Source organism: Triturus cristatus, chromosome 12 (assembly GCF_964204655.1).
Source record: "Triturus cristatus chromosome 12, aTriCri1.1, whole genome shotgun sequence".
In the NCBI taxonomy this organism is placed as follows: domain Eukaryota; kingdom Metazoa; phylum Chordata; class Amphibia; order Caudata; family Salamandridae; genus Triturus; species Triturus cristatus.
The window spans coordinates 310,481,780-310,507,787 of NC_140595.1; the positions used below are offsets into that span (position 1 = coordinate 310,481,780).

Genomic DNA, 26,008 nt, shown 5'->3' on the forward strand with positions numbered 1-26,008 from the left:
TTATATAACCAAAAACATAAATAAAAGACATTGCCATTCACAATGCCAATAGCTCAAACTTGTGTGAATGCAAGACCTATTGCATTGCAAATGCTTGTTTAAATGGCAACCAAAAGAATGTCATTTTGAGAAAACATATTACATTTTTAATAAATGAACATGTTATACTCAAACATCAGTTTGTGAGCAGCATCAAATACGCAAAAATACTCACAAACAAGCAGATTCATCCTAATATGTACTTCTATTACCATCACAGTTCAGGCACCAGCAGTATGGGGGGGGGTGCCATCATCCTATGGATGGCCACAATTTGCATAGAATTACCTCAGTGAAATCAAAGAAAGCAATATGCCTGGGGTCGTCACAACTTATCATAGATGTCCACAATATGCCAGGAATGACCACTATTCTGCCAGAGATCACCACCACTGTGTAAATGAATGACCACAATATAGCAAGAATTAGCAACATTCTGTGACAAACAGCACTATGCTAGATTTGGGCACAATCATGCAATTGATGGTCACAATATGCCAGACATTTCCACCATAATGCAAGTGCCAGAATTATGCCAGGGATATGTAGGTAGGTAAAGCTTTATTCGATAAAAAAATATCATAAAAGCACAACATACAGTAATATAAAAAGGATCGAGTAGACATTGACATTAAAAAGAATTAATCGAACATAAGTATGTCTTTAAAAAGACTATGTGACAAGATAAAAACAATATGTGCAAAGTACAAGAAGCTTAGGGACCCAAATTCCATTATAGGTGAATAAATATCAGGTAATAAAAACAGACCACTGGGGTAATTTAGTGCATATGAAGAGCGAGTTTTTTTTTCCGCAATAGCCAAGCGCAACCCAGATACTTAGCAATTCCACAGACAATAGTGAGGGACGAGGTATCCGTTTGTAGGATGCGTAACACAATGTGGTAGTCACGACTACCCAGCATTCTGCAGATCGGTCTCAACCACTTGGCTCTCGCCCTTCTGTAATAAAAACAGGCAAATAAGAAATGGGGAATAGTCTCTTTAGGTGCTGCGCAACACGGGCAGCCAACAGACGTAGGGGAAAGACCCTTCCAGCTAGCAGTAACAAAATTGAGAGGAAGGGACCCTAATCTGAAGCGCACGTACAGTGATCTATCAAGTGGAGTCTGAATAAAGTCAAGATAGGGTTCCAATTTACAAAGGGGCTTATGCTCAAAAAATGCTTCGCTCATCTTCCCCATCTTTACATTATTCAGCTCTCTTGAATTAACCCAACTCCAATAAGCTTTCTTGAGGTCCGGTTTCGAGGGGGGTACCTGGGATTCCCAACAGTCTGCATAGCCAATGGCTCTCAACGTATGCTTTACATGGGAAATCCATTTTAACCTCCTCCCAGTGTCAACTGATATAAGTTCACTTAAGCCCGCGGCATATTTGGCAAGTTCCGGCGTCCGTCGCAGTCTTGCCCAGAATAATAAAGGTCGGAGTCGTGCAATGTCCTGAATGGAGTGTCTGCCTAAATCGTAAAACAAGGGTTTTAGAGGAGATGAAGTGGGAACAGAGATAAGATTCCTCATAAATTTGTTCTCAGACATGACCAGGTCATGGATGTTTTCATAACCCCAAATTTCTGCCCCATACATAGAGCTGGATAGTGCCTGTGCTTCATATACCACAAGGGCCGGTGCCACTGGTCGACTAGTAGAGAGATGTTGTTCTCTAATAATGGCACCAGATACCCTCTTGTGGCATAGGAGCATCTTGGTCAAGTGCGAGCTCCACTTCATCCCTTTTTCAATGCGTATGCCTAAATAGTCGAAGGAATCCACGATGTCTAACGATGTACCATCCAGACTAAAGGCATATCTAAAACGTCGTGGAGGATTGATAACCATTAATTTGGTTTTCTCTGTATTTATGATGAGACCTTGGGACTTGCAAAAAGAGTCAAACCTATTTAAAAATTTTTGTAGGCCAGCCGGGGATTTAGAGATCAGGAGAGTGTCGTCGGCGAACAGGAAAGTAGGAACTTTTTCGCCCGCCAGGACTGGAGCATCAGCTGGGACCTCTCTGAGGAGATCCACCACCCCGTTAATGTATAAAGAAAACAGGGTGGGAGCTAATGCACAGCCCTGGCGAACCCCCCTGTTCACCGCGACACTCCCTGTGAGCTGGCCCTCTGCACCCCATCTAATATTAGCATGGCTGTTCTCGTGGAGAAGCTTTAAAAAAGCAAGGATCTCTTGGGGGACACCTAATTGGAATAGGACCTGCCACAATCTTTGACGGGGAATTAAATCAAAAGCAGACTTTAGGTCTATAAAAGCTAAATATAAAGTGCCTTTGCATAAAACTACCGTTTTCCAGTAGATCATAAAAAAATCTAAAAACTTGATCCATAGTGCCTACCTTTTGTCTAAAACCTGCTTGAAAGTGAGATAAAACATTCATATTCTCAATCCAAGATCTCACTCTCATAAGGAGAACCCTGCCAACCACTTTCTGTATCACGTCAATTAGACTAATAGGTCTATAGTTGGCAGGGTCCTCTCTGTTGCCCTTTTTATAAATGGGAATCACCACTGCAGCTTTCCATGACTGAGGTGCTGTAGAACCATTAGCTATAGCGTTCATTACAACAGAAATGAACGAAGCCCAGGGGATTGGATCGTGTAGAAGAAGATCACCTGGAAGGCCATCTGGGCCTGCCGCTTTACCGGGTGCAATACTTTTAATAGCCAGGATAACTTCTTGGGTCCCAAAATTAGTCTCGGCTGGAAAATTTACGGCAGGGGGCGAATAATACTCCTCCACATGGTCTACGGAGACAGTCTCTCCCGCATATATAGCAGAGAAATGGTTAAACCATTGCAGCTCTGTTATATGATTTGGGATAGTTGTCGTTTTAGCCCGTTTACCTCTATTTAGGAGGTCCCAAAAGACCGGGGAATTTCGATTTAATGCCGCCTCTTTTAGTTCCTGCCAGTGCATTTCCTCCCAATTACGTTTGGCGACTATCAGGGATCTAGAGTAGTCCTGTCTCGCCTTTCTAATTGAATTGCTATCTTGTTTTCTTAGGTCTTTTGACAAGGTCGCTCTATCCCTTCTACAATCTTTCGAATACCATGGGTTTGAGCCTTGCACGGGGTCCACTTTACGGGGAGGATTCTCTCCCAGAATAAAAAATTCCCCTATCTTATTGATAGTGTCATGGTAAAGGGAGGATATGAGTTGGGGATCATCCGTTTTATTGCTGGCTTCAGAGAGCTTGATGTATTTACTGGCTAATAATTCTTTAATTAATGCGAGCTTCCCCTCGTGTTGTGAGATTCCATGCCATTTAAGGCGTCTATTGCAACCTGCCAGCGATACTTCTTTAGTTGACATCAAAGGAGGTCGATTGTTCTCATGGTCCGGGGTCAGCCATACATCTTTAATTTGTAAACACAGTGGATTATGGTCGCTATCTATGGTATTTTTGACATCCATATCCACAACGTTCCCCCAGAAATAGATGTCAACAAGGATATAATCTATGCGAGACGGGGTGGATAGCCTATTAAATGTAAAGGCACTGCCCATATCAGATTTGGATCTACCGTTCACTGCTCGTAGATTGAACTCTTGAGTGAAGGCATTCAATTGAACTGCCCTTTGTGACCATTTCTTAATTGGAGTAAGCTCTAGGGGCGGAATGCCCCATTTGAGATCAAACTCACTGGTCCCCATTAGATCTTCCGAGGATAGGGGTTCAAATGTACAATTGAAATCCCCACAAATGATGATACTGGAGTGGGGGTCAATGAGAGTCAATTCGCGATCCAGGGCGGAGACTGTCTGGGAGGCTTGTCCACCCACAGTACCTCTAGCATAGATGTTGAATAGATCTAGGGTGGGACCACCGCGTGGGCCTTTTATAGTCAAATGAAGAATATCAGGGGAGACACTATTATGGGTCTCTACCAATCAGTTGTTCTTAATATTTACCCACACAAGCAGTCCCCCCGATGGACGGCCTTTCCCTGAGCTTAAAGCCGGTAGGTAGTATGTATTATACCCTGATTTGTGGAGAGGGATTGTACTCCATGTTTCCTGGAATACGCAAACATCAAACGTACCGATGAAGTCGTGCCATTCCGGGATTAGGAGTTTTTTGGGGAGCCCAGCGATGTTCCATGGAACGAAATTTAAAGATGACATAGAATTTTTAGGAATAGCAATTTCCTGAATACAAGGGGACATCTCGCAGGGCAGGGGGGACTGTGAGAGAAGTGGTGGACTCTGAAGTGGTGCATAGATGGGATCAGCAGCAATAGAATCTGGCTCCATAGTGCGACCCATAGATAAATCTTGGTCTAGTCAATCTACCCTGTTCAAATTTGAGTCATTGCTTAGAACCCTATTTCTACCCTCTGACTCGTGCCCTCTTGGAGCCCAGAGTGGGGTACGCCTTATCTGGATACAGGAATAATCTGGAGCAGATGTACGATATTCCAAAAGGACCAAATTCTCAGCCAGAGTAGCATTAGAAAATGTAAGCTCGATACAATCAAATTGGCTATTATGGAGTGAGATTCTTCTAGCTTTGGTGATATCGTCACGAATGATTGACCTACACCCCCTGACATGCCTAATCCAATGTATGGCTTTGTTCTTTATGGAGTCCTCATTTTCGTAAAATTGGGTAGTGGTAAGTCTGGGTACTTTAACCATATAGGCTATGTTTGGATTTGCCAAGAGGCCACCTGAGATAGAATTCAAAGCAATCTTGTCCTTAAGATGAGCCTGGGCCTCCTGATAACTAGGTCTCAAGGGCCCAGCAGATTCGAACATACATAGAATAGGAGGAGATTCAGTGTGTGTTGTTTTGCATTTCACAATATCCGTATATGACGGTTTGCTGCTACTGACAGAGGACAAAGGTGGCTTTCTTGTAGGGTCAGTCGTATTGCAGGCTGGGTGAGTCCCCCTGTGTGGAATTGGGAGAGGGCCAGACTGGACAGATATTGAGGGTACAAGTGGTGTTGAATTCCCAGGGCTGCTTGAGATATTCATCGGCATAGGAATTAAAGGGACCCTCTTACTCAATTCCATAACTATATTTTTCAGCAGTTCTACCTCTTTTACTAATTGATCAATTTTCTGCTCCAGAGATACTGCCTGGGAATTGGGAGTCTGTGCTGCTTTGGGAGCTAATAGACCAGGGTCTTGGCATGCTAAGAGCGCAGGGATTTCCTCATCTAAGCCCTCCAAAATAGCAAATCTATTTGAGCATGGAAGCTCGAGTGAGGTAGTAGAGGATTGAGATACAATGTTAGATATAGAGTGCATGATATCCTGCTTGTCTCCCCGACAGAGCTCGGATTGGCCATTGGATGTGGGGGGAGGAAGTGTTATAGATGGAACTTGTCTCATTTTGTTGAACATAGTTGGAATCTTACGATTAAGGATGCCAAGAGAAGGATCTACTACTGGTTCCCCTACAGCAGTAGATGGAGGCCTGGTTTCCACCAATAAGACTTGACAATCTTCAACAATAGCTTCGATCCTGTCCAGCACACAATTGCCTGCCGAGTGGGTGACTTTTTTGGCCCTTTTCCCCCTTTTTGTTAGAGCTGCCCCACCTCCCTCCATGGATTTCCTTTTAGCCATGCACGAATAGTAAATGGGATTTCACGTAGTAAGCAGTACAAGCAATACTTGCAGAGTTTACAAAAAATATAGTATGGTGGTGGGATAATGGCTTCACTCTTTGGAGATAATTGACACAGCAAGGAGAACGATAGTCACACTGTTCATAGGCAGATGGATAGGACATACGACACAGTACCTTGGTGGTCTCGATGAAGCGCAAGAGAGGTGGCCCAGCCCTGCCTCCTCCTGCCCCTGACAGCCACAGACGGCCCGCCCTCTGCCCGGGCTCAGCCCGGCGCCGTCCGCGCGCGTCCCGCGACGCGGAGGGAGCCGCAGATGATGTAGCGCCTCCGGGTGCGCTTTCCGCCGGAAGTGGGCGGTGCAATGCAGGATGCCGGGAGCTGTAGTCTCCCCCTACGGCGGCCTCTGATGTCGTTAGGCGGCGGGGGAGACACAGCGCGATAGTACCAAGGATAACTGCTCTGGAGCCTAGGTAGGTGCAGCAAAAAGGATGCCAGGCGCAGTTGTCAGCCAAAGACCCCCCCCAAGGATATGTGAGAGAAGGATATCTTGAATGGCAGGGAGCGTGGTTTTCAGGATTGGCCAAGCATATGAGAGTATGCCAAAGGTCCCATTTATTGTACAGTGATGAATGTTTGACTGTTTTGCAGATGTAGATGGTGTTTGGTTGATTTCAGCTCTGACAAACCCACTAACCAGTAGTCACAGATAACTCCTAGTTCCTAGATCAAGATTGAGACAAGTTGTTATTGGCAGGTTAGAAATGAGGCAAAGAACCAATCTAGATAGGACTGATAGGGAAACGTCAGACGAGGAATTGAGAGGTCTGGTGGCTGGATTGATTTAAAGCTTAAGTTTGCATTCAGCTGAGATAATAACTCTACATTATGGAAAGACAATGGGAGAATATGGGTGTCACCCTGCACACACTCACAAAATTGGAATTTTGTGGAAATTCACCAAACTCTAATATCTAAAGAGGGGTCTCTGCAAACAGCAGGAGTAGGGACCTTTTTTTTTTTAGCTGGGTCGTAATGGCAAGTATCTGAATTATTGAGTAAATGGTAAGTTCAATGGAGATTTCACAGTGAGGCTTTCTCCTTTACATGGAGTGTGTAAGGTTTATACATTCTGCCGGTGGATTCTGCTTCAGATTTTTTATTTCCTCCACAAACTGGATGTTTGTTTTGTTACCAACCAACTCTAAACTGGGTTTCCCTGTGGGCTAGGATTTTTCAATTACAGTCGGTATTCCTTCACCTAAATTTAGCCATTACGTGTTAGTCTATGGAATGTAAATACCTTGTGACAATCTGCATGTTTTCCCTGGGCCTATTCCACTGATATTTAATACCTTTCCCTGAGCAGATGGTAAATATCAACTGGACAACTGTTGTGGAATGGGTGTGGAGAGGCAGGAAGCTTGGCTAAGGTAGGCTATGCCTGGTTGGGCTGGAGCATTGCCTGTGCCTGGTTTGGTGATGGTGGGAGCTGGGCTGGGGCCAGGCTGTACGTCATGTGCTCACAGCACTTGCCAGAGGGACCCACTGTTTCACCAGTCCAAATACACATGTGATAAAACTGGCCTGTTGTTCTTGCGTCCACGCTTGTAATGAGGGTTTCATTATGGTTCGAGGGTGGAAAAGGGAAGAAATGGGAAGGGAAGGGATCACTCCCATATTTAGTCGGTGTGTGAGAGCAAAAGGCAGAAAATGGAGAAGGAAGGAGATAGAGAAAGATAAAAAATAAAAACGTGACAAAAGGAAAAAAGTAGGGAAGAAAAAGAGGCTGCATCAGTGACATAAAGTGACGGGGAGAAAGAGGGATGAGGTGGAATCAAGACTAGCAACCTACTCATTTGAAATCCTAGCATTCAGGAGCACCGATAAAAAGCTCCTAAGAAAAAATTTGAGTCACTGCACTTATTTTTAATTTTACAAATTACGCCTTGTAGTGAGTTAAGGAAGTAATCTGAAAGCAAGCTGGCCACAGTGTGTCTTGGATTAATGACACTTTATATATAATTTCCAGGCATTGGTATACTCTTCAGTTTTAATGCAAGTAATTTAACCAACTAGAGACTCAAATAGTATTTTGTGATTGGACATGAAGAGCTTGCATCTGGATCAGGACAGCAAATCTATGAAGAGAAGCTTTGATATGGGGATTAAAGAAATAGATCTCTCACTGCAACCCAACCAGTCTGCATTCAAAACTCCTCAAATATATTTTAACAATTTGTGTTTCAGTGCATATGGTTCTGCGAGGCTTACCTTTCTAGTTAGAATCCTATCTAGGAATCATCTGCATAGAGATGGCAGCAAATGAAAAAGGAACACCATACCACCCTGTATTAAACTTGTACCTATTTTTTTTATTGATGACTTTTAATTAGGGTGGACCTAATTTATGTGGTCAGCTTCGCACTTTATGGAGCAGTCACAATGTGTAGGTTGTATGTCGAATGTATGAAGTTACAACGCGTGGTGTTACCACGCGGTAGGTAACAACGCGGTCATTACAACGACCGAGCTGTTACCACGCGTGGCATTACATCGCAAGTCGTTTCAACGACTTGCACTAGGTGGCGCGCTGGACTTAGGAATAGTATAAATTACTATTCCTACTCCAGTTAGCGCAACAGCAGGGAAGGTGTTGGATTTAAAATCCAGCACATTCCCTGGCGTGGAACGCCACCTAGCGCAAGTCGTTAAAACGACTTGCGATGTAATGCCACGCGTGGTAAAAACGCGGTCGTTTTAACAACCGTGTTATCAACCCGCGTGGTATTGCTAGCGTTGTAAATGCTGTCTCCCTGTATGTCAGATTATTGTTTCAATAATATAGTGCTACCAGAATATCAAGGGCAAAATACTGAGGACTAAAATATTGAAAAGGTAAGTGCATATAGGTAAGTATAGAGGCTTTTGCTACAAAATACTAGTAGCACACTTTTATTAAAATTAAACTCCTGTGTGCAGGTTACTGAGGTTTAGTAAAATGTTTACAATAACAGCTGGAGACAAAAATCTATCTAGCACATATTTACAGAATCGCATTAGGAAAATCGCACACCGTCAAAGGTTAGTCCCTGGGAAGAAGCTGGCACAAATTTACAAGGTTGGCATCGGGAATGAAGAAGGATCAGGGAGTGAGGGAGAACACAAGAGTTTAAAAATAATGACTTCTGTTGATGATTATCACTGAGAGATGTTGCCCTGGTCATTCTTAAAGTTAATTTTTGACATGCAGAAATGCCACGCATGTGATGCAGTAAGTTGGTTTGCGGTAAAAGCATATTTCACTGCTCACTGGCCTCCTCCCGCCTCGGAACAATTCCATGTACCCCAACTTTCTTTCTGCAGGGGTGGCTCCTCTGTTATGGTGGAGAAGCGTCGCCCCCTCCCTGCTGAAAGCCAGCAGAGGCAATGACAAATAAAACGATAATAAAAAGTTTTTATTATTTTATTTTGCGTCCTGCCAACCGTGGGAAGGGCGGGGACAGCCACCGTGATGCTGAAGCTGCAGCACCAGGGAGGAGGGGAAGTGGTGGGCACTGCTAAATGGGCATGACCAAACCGTCATGCACACTTAGCCTTTTTCCACCTAGCTGTGTTGTACAGCTGGGTGGAGAAACCCCCACAGGCTCCCAGTCAATGTCTGAGCGCTGAACCGAGGTGCTCAGACCAATCCCAGTGCTGCTCACATGCTGGGAAAACTCCCAGCAGGTGAACAGCGCTGGGATTGGGAGCTGGTAGCATGTGCAGTGTGCACCATATTCCTGACATGGACGCACGGATTGGGAGGAAGGCGGCAGCCGTCGGAGCAGGTAAGCGCAGTTTTTGTTGTTGTTTTTTTTTTTTGTTTTACCCCCCTCTCCGGCCCCACCACTTCACAGTACTGCTCCTGTCTTTCTAATATAATAAAGGGCCTCGTGAATTATTAATGTAGTTGCAAAAAAGTGGTCACAATGTGTGCAACAAACTTTTGCTAAAAGTGATCACTTTCAAATAAAGCGAACTTTTTTTTTTTAAATGCCGCCCCTTTTCATTAAAGTAAACAGGGCTGCGTTTAAAAAAAAAAGTTTACATTTTTATGTTTGTTTGTCAGCTGCTGATGGTCCCATGGACCACTGTCTACTCTCCACCAAACTTTTTTCAACCTTCACAAATAACTCTTTTGCGAATGGGTTATCACCTCCAACGAGGTGTTGGTAACTTGGATATATCTAGCAAAGGGATTCTGCTAGAAAAAACACTGAAAAACAGCACACTGAGGAAGCAAGGCCTACAACACTCCCCTTGCAAATATCAACCATTTCTAGAAGGAAATCATCACAATGGGAGCTACCAAATGTCAACACAAGTAAGGGTTCATCTCATGCCTCCGTCCCGCAGAGGATCAGACTTTAACCAAGAGCAAGACATGGACTAAAGCAGAAAGGGGAGAAAGGAGGAAGAGAAAGTTAGGAAAACATTGACAGTGAAAAAACATAAATGAAAAAGAACTGACAAAAGAGTCAGAAGGTGTAGGTGGTGTAAGACAGAGGCAGGATGAGGAATCAACACTAGGCAGCAATGTAGTCAGCAACATGGCCATGTGGCAATATGGGTAGCGGGCTCCTAAGAAAAACATTGGGACCTTTAACGTAAGTATTTGTTTTCACAAATTAAGCACTGGACCCACTATAGATGAAGACAATATCCAGAGTGAGAGTGTTACTGGGTTACCTTATAAAGATAACACTGAAAACCAAACCGCCTCCAGGTAATTCCTAGAGGTAACAAATACCAATGAGAAGCTAAAAACGATCTAAAAGGTTAGGTATTTGATTTTTTTCTCATGGTCATACTCAGTATAGATCCCATCGAATAAAGTATTCCACAAATGAGAACTCTGTACCTACAAATAATAAATTCCATAATAGGAGTACATTTTCAGTTGAACAGTCAAGTATGTTTGCACCAGTAATACACAATAAACAAGTGTGAATGTTCACCTCTATCTGTAAAACATCCTTTTGTTACTTTACCAAAGAGGAATTTACAACCAATGATACATCTTACCGGTATTACCTGAAGGAGGGTACAGCTTCCCAACTACAGGGTGGAGGAATTCCATAGGTTCTTACCCAGGGTCAAAAAGAAGTGGTTCATGAAAAGTCCCACTTAAAGAAAACTATCGTAACCAAGGGTGGAATTAAACTTTAGCATTGATGAAAATAAAGATCTCAGGCATATTTACAAGCCCCTAACACCACTAGAACGTCACTTTTTCTAATGCTCCTTACCCCATATTTACAAAGTGGCGTTGAGCTACTTATCGTGGCTTAACACCACCTTGTAAATATGCCCCTTTCCACAGCGGTTCGCTGCGGCAATGGGGCGAGCAATAGGTTTTGCTGTTGGCGTTCCACCGCAACACCTATTACTTTTTGATGCTGTCCCATATTTACAAGGATGGTGCAGCTCCAAAAACTAAGGCCAGGTAAAAACTTGTCTTAGGATGGCTATACGAGCAGAAATTAATAATACCTTCTTGCATTTTGTTCTTTCTATATGTGCTGCACTCTGCATCACACATGGAAATGGCAAATCACCTTTAAAGATTGTTCATGTGGAGGGAGGTGTCCCTTTCTACACATAAACAATCGCCCCTACAGCACAGGTCCCCTTGCAACATGGCGCCAGGGTGCATGCGATGGCACTAGGCAGCTTTTTAGCGCCAGCACTAGAGAAAACGCAGGGTTGCACTGTATTTTTGTAAATATGGTGCATCCTTGCGTTTTAAAAATGTCAGTGCGCTGTGTTACCAATTTTGGAGTATTACCGCGCTCCGACATTTTATTGTACATATCCCCCTTCGACTTATTAAGCGTCACACAAGGATAGTTGACTATTGTATCGATTCAGACATCAATAGGCATAGCCATGTATACAAACACAACTCTCAGATTTCTCGCCTTAAAGGTTGGTGGATTAAATTTTGAAAAATAAATTGGTTTAAAGAGTCACCCATTGCTGTCGTCTAAGGATCGAAAGTCCTACAGAAAACATTTGGTGGAAGTGTTGCTGCTACTCAGCACTTAGAATTAATTTCCCCTGCACCTTCAATTTAGAAATTAGAGCTGGAGGCTACCTCACAATTCCTGGTACTCTTGATTTCTTGGAGCATTAGAGCATACCACGGTGTTTTTAGAAAAGGTAACTCTTCTATCTCATCCCGCCCATATAACCACCCAGTGCACCAGTCATATTTATGTCAACCAGCTCTGAAGTCCCCGGAATTTGCGAATCAGCTCACCACTGATAGTCACAGGAATATTGCATAATACACTTAGGGTCACATGCACAAAAGGTTTTAGCAGCCGCAAACGGAGAATCAGGCCATTTGTTACTGCTAAATATATTGCCTTTTGACAAGTACTAACCCTATCTTGCGATTCGGTAACCTATTATTGAATCGCAAAATTGGGTTTGCGAATCAGTAATAGGAAGTGGCCTGTTAAAGGCATCACTTCCAGATAGCGAGTCACAGGGGATGTAAGAATATTTTACAACCAGAATGCGATCGCAATACATTTGCAGCTTATTACCAATTTCAAGTTGGTGGTAACCCATTTGCAAATGGGAAGGGGTCCTCAAGGGATCCCCTTCCCCTTAGCGAATGTGGGCGCAAATATTTTTTAAGAGCAGGGAGTGGTCCCACGCACAACTGCCTGCTCTTAAAAAATAAATAAAATCAATTTTTGTTTTTGAAATGCATCCCGTTTTTGTTTAAGGAAAACAGGCTGCATTTCCCCCCAAAAAATTGATTTATTGAAAAAGCAATCACAGACATGGTGGTCTGCTGACCCCAGCAGGCCACCATCCCTGTGATCTTGGCCTTTCCCAACGGGTCACATATTGCGACCTGCCTCATGTATATTGATGAGGCACGTCCATTTGCGACCTGCTGGGAATGAAAAACTGTATCAAACATACTGTTGTGAATCACATTTTGCGACTTCCTAATTGCGAGTCGCAATTAGGAACTCGCAAAATGGAGAGGTGGTACATGTATGTGGCTGTAAGATCTGTGTATATGGCCCATTCTTCGTCATCTATCTCTCTCACGCCAACTCTCTCTCACACACACTCTAAATTTCAAGATCACGTGCCTGAGCCCACACAATACCCTCTTCCTTTTTCCATTATGTTTCCTGGACTGTCCGGAACATAAAATATAAAGGCCAGTTTGGAGCTCACAACACACTGTGGACTGTTTTTTTTAAAGAGAATAACAGAAGCTAATGTTGAGACCACCCAACTCGGTGACCGCCTCTTTTTTCAAACTCGGAAAGATGAATGATAAGTCAACCATTTGGCCCACCTAAATTAATGGTACTCAGTTTACTGATCTAGGAAAGATGGAAGGTCGGGCTGGCTTGCTCTGATAGAAGCCCAAAATCTGCAGACTGCTACAAACGTAATCAATGACTATTAAACCACTGAGCAAACGCACCGGCAAGCAACAACTTTTACAAGTAATGTATTTGCAATTTGAGGTATTAGAAATACCCGAACATATTCAGAAAATAACAAATTCTTCCCAAACTCAAAATGTTTGATAGTTAATTCAATTTTTTATTTTTGGTTTAAAAAACACATATGAACAATAAAACTCCTTTGTATAGCAACATGTAGAACATTCTACCAAATAAATAAAAAATCGTGGTTGAAAATACTTCTAACATTTACAAATTCATTACAGAAACATATTTAAAATACTCCTAAAATATTTTGTTGCCACTAATGAAATTCTGGTTATGGTGTTCATTATCCTCTCTTACAGAGGATTTGGATCACTAGTTTGATCATCGAATATGGTGCTGGGATTAAGTTTAACCTTAAAATTGCGGACAGAAGAGCGAAATGTGTTTTAAAGACTGAACCAGATGCAAGTCACAAAGCCTGCCCAGTCTTTCTTTCCAGGGAGTACCTGCCCAAGTCCCAAGAGACCTCGCTTCAGGGGGTGTTTGGGGTGTTACACCCCCCGAAAAAATGTATTCTGTAGTACATAGTTGGGTACAAGGGCTTTTGAGTCGAGTGTGATTAAGCGTCTGTCGCATTTCACCTGGAATCTTTACATACCCACATTGACAACAACAACAACAAAAAACACACACAAACCCCCATCCACCTCATTACCTCCAACAGTAGCCTAGCAAGTATGCCATGATCATGGCACAAGCAGGGAACCTGACCCCTTGGACTGCTGTTGGGGGGTATAAAAAGACAGCAATTATGAGGACTCAATTGGCCCCAGTGCCACTGCACCTGTTGCACCAATGAATGGTAGCTACTTCCCTAACCACCAGCACTGATCATGCATTTCCCTTCCAAACGCACTTTTCCAACAAAGGAGATATTATGTCTATCCAACTATTTGAGTGTACGTAAAACCCTCTGTAATTGACTTGTGTCTATTTGAAAGACAATGTGCAGGCTATAATCGAAGTAATCTCGGAGCACTCAAAGTCTATACGATAATGCACGTTTGGCTTGAAGACCCCTTGCAGCATTCTTTGTTAGCTACTTTTACTAATGAGAAAGAAGGTTCGAGCTTGGATGCTCATATGTACTTCTGAAATGTCCTGGAAATGTTCTCCTATGTTATAAATTGTATCCCATTGAATTGTAGCAATTGTAAAGCACTAGATGTACTGGTTGGGACCCCAGAGCCTTTCTTAATTAGTGGGTGCTTGGATTGTTGGGCATTTTTCATAGAACCGGAGTTTGTAGTGTGCACTGTGTGGAAAGCATTTAATGTCACACATGAGGTTCCAAAGCGTGCTCCAACGCCGTCACAAGAAAATTTTACTCTGATTAAGCATGAGTAAAGAAGATACTGCGGCGGTGCGTCCATTGGGGCGCAGGGGCGGAGCCCCACTTAACGCACGCGGTGTGCTTGCACTGCAGCAAATCCAGCAATGATGAATATTTATTTATTCTTGTGTAGCGGCCGCCGGCCGGGAGTCGGGACATGAAGGGGGGGGGGGGGGGGGGGGGCGGCGGGGGGCGAGCACTAGAAGGTTGAGTGACAGTGACTGTAGTTACAGTTGTTTCAATTTCACCCTGCCATGCACGGACACTGCCTGACAGCGGCTCGCAATTTATTTGCGCATGCTCGAGTTTGGCTCTCGACAAGCACGAGCATGCGCATTCGCCGCACTGTCTGCCAGCCAGCTAGGCACTACTATGGACTGAGAGGGAGGGGGCCGAGAGGCCGAGGGTTGCCTCATGCAGCAGCCCCATCTCTCGGTATGGGCGAGCCCTATCCGTGCTCTTTAGCCAATCCAGGGCAGGCGCTGCTAATGCAGCGTCTCTGGATTGGCTGAGAGCCTGAGGCAGCCTACGATGAAACTGCATTGGGTGCCACGCAACTATGGCCAATCTCTGTGGCTTATGTCTGAACACAGTGACAGTGATTGGCCATGAAGTGCGCAGCGCTCTCTCTGCAGTCCGTCGCGTCATCACGCACAGTGCCACACTGTCTGCATACACACCTCTTGGCGGCGGTGTACAGTGTGTGTCAGCGTCGTGTGACTCGTGTCGTGGGGACTTGTCCATTGTCCCTGACTGAGCCGTAGCGCCGTTATTTGAGGTAAGCGCAGCATTGGCACTTTATGACTTTGGTGCCACTATATCTCCCCGGGAGGATGCTGTGCTCCTGACTCAGCCTGTGTTCCCCGTTCGCTCAGTGCTTTTTAATTTATAAGGCCAGAACGAGGAAGGAAACCGACTGCGAGTCAAGGACAATTTTTATTAACAGCTGAGTCTGGGACCCGGAAGGCCCCCACATCACTTAAAGTCTCGTTCTGTTCTTCTTTCATTCCTATCATCCTTGCCCTCCCTGTCCTCAGTTTAATTTCTTTCACCCCCCTCCTTGTTCTTCCCCACCTGCTCCTTCCCTTTCCACCATCTCTTCTTCGTCAATCTTCTCCATTATAGCCTTCCTCCCTCCCTCCCTCCCTCCCTCTTCTGCCGTCTTCTTTCTTCCCTGCTTTCTATCCAGGAAGAAAGATTGCCTGGGGCTGCACCACTCTGACCTCACTGGGGGGAGTTCCAGGTACAACACTAAATTTAACACCAAGCTTTCCCAAGGGAGGGTGACACGGGGTCTTATGGCTGATGCTAACCTTAAAATAATATCCAATCAATCCGTATTTGGAAATGCTGAGCCTAACCTTTAATCAGGCAAATGGGCCCTTTACATTAAATGCTTCATGGAGAGAGGCGGGGGGGGGGGCAAGGAGGTGCGGGATGGTGCAAGACACAGGGTAGGGAGGCAGACGGTGGAAAACATGGGAGGGAACGGGGTGGGAATGACAAAAGATAAATAGAGGAGGAAGCGAGATACACCAGTAAGCTCTGTGCAAAATGAAGAGAAAGAGAGAGACGAAGGGAGGGCTAGAGATGAAGCCACCATGAGATGGGCTGGTGTTGAAATTTTTATGCAGCGCTTACTAGTCCTTTGTGGGGCGTCCAAGTGCTGGCCTACCTAGGTAGCACGCCGTATAGGGTGTGTGTTGGGAAGCCGTTGTCTTTGCTTTAAGGTCGTAAAACAAGTAGAAATGTGGAGTGTAGTCTGAGAAAGGCATCACATAACAATGCAGATCTACAACCCACTGAGGAGATGTAAGGAGGGCAATCTGCCATTCCCATACATCCCAAAGATGTCTGCATTTGGCTGACACAGTAATGTTTAACACGAGACGAGGCTTTTAACTTTGACTTTCACTCTTCATGAAATCAGCATATCACTCCTCATGGAATTTCAATCTTGAAGGTCTGAGAGAAATATTCATTTGCCTCAATGAGCAGTCCATAGTCATAGCTCGGTAAAATTATTAGACATTCTTGCAGTGATTGGAGAATGTTTGGCCCTGATGAAGTGACTGTCGCAAAACACGTGCTGGCTGCTGTGTTCCATTCTGTTGTGTGTGATGAACATTTGGATATGATGATGCCATCGGAATAAATTCTACCGCATTATGACTATGGGCTGTTTTTTGTGACGTCTGAACATTTGTCTCAGACCTTCAAGATTAATATTCCTTTTGGACTAAATAATACCGGGAGGGTAACTCCAAATCTGAGATTTGAGCGCCGGGCCTAACCTGGACCCAGACTCATTGTTTTTTATACCACTCCACAATTACACACATAACACCCCACCCACCACACATCAATGGTAGTCCAGCTAAAGGGGTCCTGTTGGACACCATATTCTCAATAACCGCAGACATATACTTCAAGCTGGGTAATGGACATATCCATCCTTGCACACAGCACAACGCCCAAATAAGTAAAGAACTTGAACTATAACTCCACAAATATCACTAATCATTATAAGACTCCTGCAACCTAATCAAACTCCCAAAAACAGCACATAAAGCATACCTTTACGGCCCGGGATCCAACTAAAATAAATAACAAATCAGATTTCAGTCAGTGACAGAATCTTCAAAACCAGGATGTCACCGTCCTGAACTCTGAATGAAGGCAGGCCATGGTAGTGGCAAAATAAATGTGTGATATTCAAATCTCCATAACATAAAATGACATAATAGAACATAACATTACATTACAATTCATCACACGACACGACCTAACATAATATATAATAACATATATTTGAACTGCATTGTTTTTTAACACGGAAAATCTCAATAAAGTATGTTTTTAAAAAAACACAACATAACATACCATACCATAACTATCACGCAAAAGAGAGTTTGTCAGGACATATATTTCCGAGCACTATGCTGTGCACTCACCCCTCCTGTGACCCTCAATAGCAGCTAATGAATTACAATTGCTTCAAATATTTTACTAGGGAGGCACACTTTTAGACCAATTAAATGATTACTAACTCCTTGACTGATAGCCCTTTAGTGTGTTTCGCTTTTTATCTTGTCATCCATTTTGTGAGAATTCATAAATCTATAAAGACAACACTTCATGGAAACTGAGAAATAGTGCTAGAGTGCCTGCTTTTCGGTCAAGCAGCATGACCTGCACTGTGTATGAGAAGCCAAATAAAGTGTGTCTCTCTATGTCAAACTTTGAAGCAAACATAACACAAGATAAAGTTACAATAAGTAACATAACATGGAAAAAACGAAATATAGATGGAGGGTATTTCCCCATATTAATTTGCACTCCGTGTTTTCTACTTGTGTCTTAATTCCATCGTGTCATGATCAAATCCCTAAATAAATGCTGCTAAACAACGTTGTTGTGTTACTAGTGTTGGTAAAAAATATTTTAAAATAGATTATGTTGTGGACAAATCATGCAAATCGAATTTTTCTGAGTTTTTCAGTGTCTGACATCAAACATCAGAGATCCTAAGAACAAAAACATCCAAATGCCTTTCTCGATTTCCTGAATTGCCAGAGTTTGAATGTTACAAGACTTCCTGTCCAAATTCTCACATCCTGACTCTCCCATATCATTAGTGGCTGAACTATGAATATATCTAAATGCAGCCGCTAGACTTCTTACAGGCACCAACAGATTGGACCAGATCTCATCTGCTCTCAAGAGTCAATTGGCTCCCAATTGAAGAAAGATGCATCTTCAAGGCAGCCTGTATCACCCACAAAACCCTCCGCACTGCAGACCTAAATATTTAGAAAAAAAACTATTGAGAGCAGGTAGAACTCGGGTTTTAAGAAGATTAGAATCACTCCTTCCCATCCTCCTAAACTGAAAAAAATCCTAGAAACATTCCTTCTCTGGTAATGCTCCATCGATTTAGGACTCACTTCCCAAAGACCTTCCCTGAAGCCCTTCCTATACCCGCTTTACAAAGAATCTCAAAACTCTACTACTGAACAAATACTTCAACCCGCCACCCTGAGCCTACTAGACCAACAGGATAGTTCGATATGGTCGCCTGACCCAATTCAGCATTCAATCTGTCACTGATGCCTCTGATGTGAGTTAAAGGTCATTTTAAAAGGGAGGTTAACGGAGACGCCCATCTCATCTGACGTCACAATTTCGCAAGCTGTGAGTCACAGCTTGCGAAATTGTCAAGTACCAGGAAGAAGCTTAACACATCCATCACATATTTTAATAAATTGTTTCTATTTTTATTTTCAGCACCTTCTAAAGCTTGACAACCATTACCAAATTTTTGGTCATATTTCCGGCGAAGAACAAGACCTCCTTTGCTGCTCTTTCACCCCGGCTATGACCCAGCAAACACCAGAGTTAAAGGTAAGGAAACTGATGCTATTTTTTTTTTTTAGATTGGAGTTAGGGCTATGTGTGTGGTCACTGTACATGGTGGTTAGGGTAGGCACACCTTCTGAACATTGTACCCTCAGTGGATGGAATTTACTAACAGCCTTAGCCCTGTGATTTGGGCAATAACGGTTGTTAACAGCACTATCTATCCCTTGCCTTGTTCAAGGCCCTCAAGCAGTGTCTGTTTCAGTGCCTTCAGCAACCACTATGGCACACAGAGGCAGCAGGCAGTAAGGCTGTATTTTTAGCAGTCATGTTGTGCAAAGGGGAGCTGTTGGAGATTTATTGCGATACTGCACAAGATATATGTATTTATACAGAAATTTGATATTATTGCACCGCACCTTATATGTTGTACTTTGATTATTGGCAGGTTTCTTTAATATATATTGGTAAGGCCAGCATCGGCATCATGAATACAGTACAAGAGCTGATTACAAGGTCATTCCAGGCACGGCCACTTGAAGAGAAAATACATTTAAAGCAATTGGGACCTCATCGGCCTGACCTAAAACTACAGCAAACTTCCCAGGACAGATGAAAAATGTCCACACGTACATTCTCAAACGCCTGGTACACAAAAGCCGATTGGCTTACAGGGTGCCCTTTAAGAAATTCTCTGTTCTGCTTCCCCTGCTTGCTGTTTGGTGGCGAGTTTTCTTCGACAAATCAAGGAGTAACAGACTTGAAGCATTTGTCTGAAAAAATAAAGAAGCATTCACGCACAAGAAAGCATATGGAAAACCTGACTAGACTGGGAATGTTGGGGGAAGATGCTCAGATTGAGCAGCAGATAAGTGATGCATACCGCAAAGCAATACAGGAACACAATGAAGCAGTTGATAGGAACAGACAGATTCTATCCAAAATAATTGATTGCATTCGTTTCTGTGGTGCTTTTGAACTGGCATTGCGAGGCCATGATGAATCGGATGGTTCCCCAAATCCTGGAACATTCAAAGGCCTTGTGGATTTAATAGCAAGCATAGACAAGGATATGGAAGCACATTTAGCAAGTGCTACAGTCTTTAAGGGCACCTCTAAAACAATACAAAATGAACTTCTTGAGTGTATGCTCGAAATTATGAGAAGCCATATTGTGCAAGAATTGCAAAACACAGACTTTGTGGCTATTCAGGCTGATGACACCACTGATGTGGCCACTAAAACACAGTCCGTATTAGAGTTTCGATACATTGACAATGACAGACAAGTTGTGGAGAGGTTCTATGGTTTCACACATTTAAGAGACTCTAGTGCAGAAACCATTACTGCAGCTATACTGCGTCAACTGAGCTTAATTTTTCCAGAGCTGCCTCAAAAAAAAAAAAACTTATTGCGCAAAGCTATGATGGTGCGTCCGTAATGAGTGGAAGCCTTAGTGGAGTTCAGAAGAGAATTCGAGATGTGTACCCTAATGCTCATTATGTGCACTGTTACGCTCACCAACTTAATCTTATTATGCAACAGGCAGTATCAAAGATCACCGAGACACAAATTTTCTTTCAGGATATAGGAGGCATGGCAGCATTCTTCTCGCGTTCCCCCAAAAGAACAGAAGCACTTCATGACATTGTAGACAAAAGCGTTCCAAGGGGATCCTCAACTCGTTGGAACTTTAACATCCGTACAGTCAACCTAATCTATGAACATAGAGAGGACCTTCAGAAATGTTTTGAAGCCATAGAAGCCAATGATGAGTTTGATTACAAAAGTCAGATTGAAGCCCGTGGCTTTGCTAGAACACTACAAGACAGAGAGTTTCAGTTCTTACTGTTTTTATTTCATGATATAATGGTAGCTGTCGACCTGTTATACAATCAGTTACAAGCACGAGAGATAGATACTGTCAAAGTGCAAGTATATACTACTATGTTTGTACAAAGCATAAGCAAAGTGAGAGATGGGGTTGACAATTTAGACAGCAAACTGCCAGAGCAATCTACTTCCTCAAACCGGCTGAAAAACATCACCACTATGGTCCGAATTGCAAAGGAGATCTGTGACATTGTAATTGTGCAGGCAAAAGAGCGTTTTTCTTTCACAAAACATTTGGTGAGTGCCACATTATTGCAAAGTCAACAGTTTGCCAAATATGATGAATCCTTCCCGGAGCGTGCTCTGAATGAGGCTGTGGGAGCTTATCCTATGCTGAATAAAGAAGAGCTGAGAACTGAGTTGACTGTACTGTACGCAATGCCTGTGTACCGGAAGGCCACAAGTGCCTTGTCTTTGCTGGCTTTAATACATAAACTTAATATGGAAAAGTCACTTGGAGAGACAGTGGCTTTACTTAAAATTGTCATAACCACTCCTATGACAACAGTCGAGTCAGAACGATGTTTTTCAGCCTTAAAGAGGATTAAGACATTCCTGAGAAACACCATGCTTGAGGAAAGACTCAATGCTTTGGCAATGCTCTCTGTAGAGAGCAAACTAGTTCAGAAAATCCCGGAGTCTAACATTAAAGTTATTGAAAAGTTTGCTGCTCTTAAAGAGAGACGTGCTGATTTCATTTACAAAAAGTAAACAATGTTGAATGCTGCTACTTTGCAACCAGTTTAGTTTGTTAAATAAAAAACATCTGTGAGTGAGGTACTCAGAAATGCATTGTATCTCGAAGTCTGTTATGAAGCTCTGTGGTTATACTGAATAAGCAGCTACCTATGTTATATGATATCTCTTTATTAATGTTATAACTGCACTTTCACAATTGCTTTATTAACCTTCCTGCTGTCTCAAATTTGCTTGAAAATGCACCATTTCTCTTCTTTCAAAATTTTCTCGGGGGAAGAACCCCCCCGAACCCTCCTTATAGGGGTTCGGGCTCGCTCGCTACGCTCGCTCGCAACGGTGAAGTATACCAATCATTTTACGCTCACCACTTTCAAATGTCACCAGCCGCCCCTGGGAGAGTATAGGTAGAGTTGCCCGTGCACACACTTGCCGCCTTCTGTGTGGTCACGTAAGAGGCAACCTTGTTTGTTGTTCATATTTAGTGTCGACTTGCATTCAGCACAGAGTTGGACAATAGGGGATTCCTGCCGGATCCCAATTCTGGCAGCTATTTCTTGATCAGATCTGGGATTCAGCAGACCCAGGGAAAGATACTGATCTTGTCCTGCTGCCATTTACAGACATTATGACATTCAGCAGCACCTGCATGTTGTCTAAATTCCATTTGGATAAGCAACCTGCAGGAGTGAAGGGTCTTTCTTATTTTAACACCCATCAAGGCACAAAGAAAGGCTTGATTTAAAGGGCCATCAGTCCTCCTTTTGTTCGAGTATCATCCTTGCTGAGAGACATCTGGGGTCAAACACCTAGATACCAATACAATGGAAGGAAACAAAGGTGCACAGCTACTTAAGAGAAACTATTGGAGGCAGGGGTTTAACTTTGTTCAACTCGCTATGTAAGAGATTTACTTGCAGTGTAAGTGTGCAAGATTTATGTCAGTATGAGTAATTACAAAGATATTGACTTAAATGGCACCAAGTATTTTTTATTTAACTCTTTTATAGTGCTACAAATCCCAGTATATGGTGTCAGAGCTCTTTACATCCCACACAGATACACAGGCACAATAAATCATACAAGTGTGTAAATCAATGTACATTAAATGTTGCATATAATAATGGTGGTTATAGGGTTTGGGAGTCATATCATCCATACTTGTAGACATTATATGTTAAGAGTGAATGTACGGGAGAAACACAAAGTCAGGATATAAAACATAAGTCTGTGATTGGGGTTGTCTGTACTAACAAGGCTTTATTACTTCCCAAAAGAACACCTTCTTTGTAATTTTAGAATAGTAATAGATTGGGAAAAAAGCAATAATGATCTAAAACCATGACTTACATCTCGATGCCGGTAAATAGATCACTCTGCTATATTAAAGGCTTGCAACTTTTGAACTGGAAGTAACAAAATGATCTTGGTGTCTAAAGCAGTAGCCCACTTACCTAGTTAAATAAAAAAACAATTCCGTGATCTGCATGTTACACAATGTGCTTTGCAGGAGGCACATTAACCCTCCATACAACTTTACGAGTTAAAACTGTGACTGGACAAAACATAGAACTCTCCCAGAACAGTGTTAACAGTGTTAGGATTGAAATGCAACATTTTACACATTTTATTAGATTGTCGAAGATTTTTAAATTTACGTAAATTATTCCTCCGTCCGATATTCTTAAAATATGGTGTAAGGACGCGCTTACAAGCATGGGAGCTTCTTGCTGATATGGAAAATTTAGATATAGCAATAGCCATTGGGAAATATATGCAAGGTATATATAAGCTCCCCGCCCCATTAGAGGCGTAAGAGTAGCTAGTGCCTTCCAATTGTAAATGAAATTATCTGTTATAAAACTGTTTTAAAATTGTTAAGAATGATTTTTTAAGGATTTTATGACTCTTAATGTTTAAGAACATAATTTAGCAATGTGGACATTTTTAAATGGTATTGTAAATGCTGTGGTTTAAAGACCAATTGGTCTAAATAAACATTATTTTTGAACTGAACTGAACAGTGTTAACCACTAGAGTTATCCTACAGCTATCATGATCCCCTTAATATTGCTGACAACAAAAAGATGTCTAGAACAGGTGTCTTCACCAAAGTAGTAATTTTTAACAATTCAGCCTCTTTGTGATAAATTAAGTCATCTGGAACAGATTTATTGTCACACGTCCCTGTTGCCAATTTCTTTGCAGCAGATTTAAAAAAGAAATTTAAATTGACGATCAGACTCTGCTTTTCAAGCCCCGCCCTCCGTGAATCCACCCCCTTTCCTTTCTCACACCTAGACCCCCAATTTATGGGTTCACAGTCATTTTTTCCAGTCCCATCACTGATTGGGCGCATACAGGAGGGTTATGTGTCATGAGTGAGGTTCAGGGGATGCGACAAACCTCTGAGTAAAGGATAGGGAGTAAGCCAGACAGAGATGTACTTGCACCTACTTGCCATCTTCCGTGCGGTCGGAGATAAGGCAACCCAGTTTTTTGTACACGGCTGGTTGACTGAGAGTCCCAATGTTGGCTGAACACATACACGTAGTACTATTAATTCAATAATACGGAGTTTCGGCTTAGATCACTCAAACACAGCAATACAGATCCCATGGACGTCATTTAAGGGTTTAGTAGCAAAGTGGCGTAGCTGGGAGGACAGACCGCGTTTTCGTGGTGGCGGCCTACCCCCGCTATCCCGTGTTGTCTCAAGCGGCAACAGCAACCCCCCCCCCCCTCCTCAATGCGTTTGGGGGCGGCAAACTGAGGTGATACTCACCAGCATCCACCCGCTCTTCACTGAGGCCGCCACGGGGCGGCAAACCCAGAGACCACCACAGGTGCCCTAAGTGCTAGCTATGCCACGGGAGCTGCGACCCCTGGCTTGCCCTTTACTACCCCTAGCACTGCCTTTGTGACCCCTGGCCTCAGGGGTGGCAAATTCAGTGACAAGAACACAGGGGCTCCCCTCACTTTATTTTCTGTCAATTTTTGTTATTACCCTAATAGTGAATACATAAAATATGTTATTCACTAATAGTGTAATAAAAATCGACTACAATACACTGGAATATGCCCCTAAATGGCAGCTGAGATAAGTAAAAAATGCTTTTAAATGTGTGTTTTGTGCATGCTTGAGGGTGACAGTGCTTTTACGTGAGAGTGCAGTTCTTTAAGTGGAATTAAAAAACTAAGGGGTCTCTCAAAGGAGCGTGGCCATTTAAATTAAGGGTGTGGTTTAAAAACACAAACTAAAAACCTGTGCTTAGCATAGTGTGTCGCCCGACTGGTATTGTGCTGTTTCTGTCATTGCATCCAGATATATAATACAGCATGTAACATTACACCAACAACAAGCCAGGACTATTGGGTTTGTCAGTGGTTGTTAGTTGCGTAAGATAAATAAGCAACAACTATGGCTTCTTGTTAAGGACCTGGAAAATGCTTCGGTTCTGACATGATGAAACTGTGAAAGAACAAAAAGCAAGTAACATCCAGGGAAGGGTGGCACTGCTGCAGAGTTAAGATTTTTTTTATTCCATCCTGAGGGCGAGGGCAAAAACCGAGAGCCCGATAGGGACCCGTCCCATCACCTGCTTTTTAGAACGGTCGGTGATGAGCACTGGCAAGACCCGGCCCACTTAAAGCCCTATGCGAGTGTATAAGTGTAATATAGGTGAAAATGGAGGTCAAAGGGCTTGTGATGTCACTTCCGCTACCCCTGGCATTTGGGTGAATTGACGTCCATGGCACATCAGAAGATGAGGCACAAAAGCGTATTGTTGTACTTACAATTTCCAGAACCATTAATATTCCTGCCGCAGACTTGACGAAGCCAACATCGAGGGAGATGAATTTCCAGGTGAGTGTTGTAGAGCTGGACACGCCCGCTGTGCTGGTCTGGGTGCTGATTTTTGAGGGAAACTCAGCCATGATGTGAGGACTGCTGTATTTGGGGGTTTCAAATAAGGCTGACTCCCAAAACTGACCGCAATGCTTGAAACAACGCGCCCTGTTTGTTTCCCAAATTTCCCCCTGACGTCACTCTGTTGAACTTTGCACCATGTCACTCTGTCTTCTGTGCTGTGCGTTGTCCGTACTCCAAGGAGGCTGACACCAGCACCACCGGTCTGAGAGCAGCGCTACTTTAACGGCGAGAGCGGCCACAGCCCAGCAGTGCGCGCACACGCCTTTCTTCAGAACACGCTTCCAGGCGCTGGTTTTGGTCACGTGTTCCTCTCACGCGTCGCCGTTGACCAGCCAGGCAGGGCTTGGGTGGGTCCCAGGGTAAGTACACATTGGCAGAGAATGCGCCGGGAGACTTTGGCTCGCACCTTATTTGGTTTCTGTCAATGATTCCTCCATTGAGATGGGGCTGCAAATGTTTAGTCAATACTTTAAAACAATCCCGCTGGGGCGGGGCTAGCGTGAGAGGTGCGCTGTGGGCAGTGCAACCTGCTGTTTGGAAAACACAACCCTGACGTCGACAAGGCGGAGGAGGCGAGGAGAAGCATAACATTCGACCAAGCT

At 43.3% G+C, this 26,008-nt stretch overlaps 1 protein-coding gene across 1 annotated transcript in view; it reads right to left on the reverse strand.

Moving 5' to 3' along the window:
- PLLP (plasmolipin) overlaps window positions 1-25,802 on the reverse strand; it is a 206,909-nt gene extending 181,107 nt beyond the window's left edge. The window contains exon 1 of the mRNA XM_085638001.1: window positions 25,271-25,802. Coding sequence (XP_085494127.1) covers window positions 25,271-25,411 — 141 coding nt within the window. The 5' untranslated portion in view covers window positions 25,412-25,802. The remainder of the gene's footprint in view (window positions 1-25,270) is intronic.
- Between the last annotated feature and the right edge of the window lie 206 nt (window positions 25,803-26,008).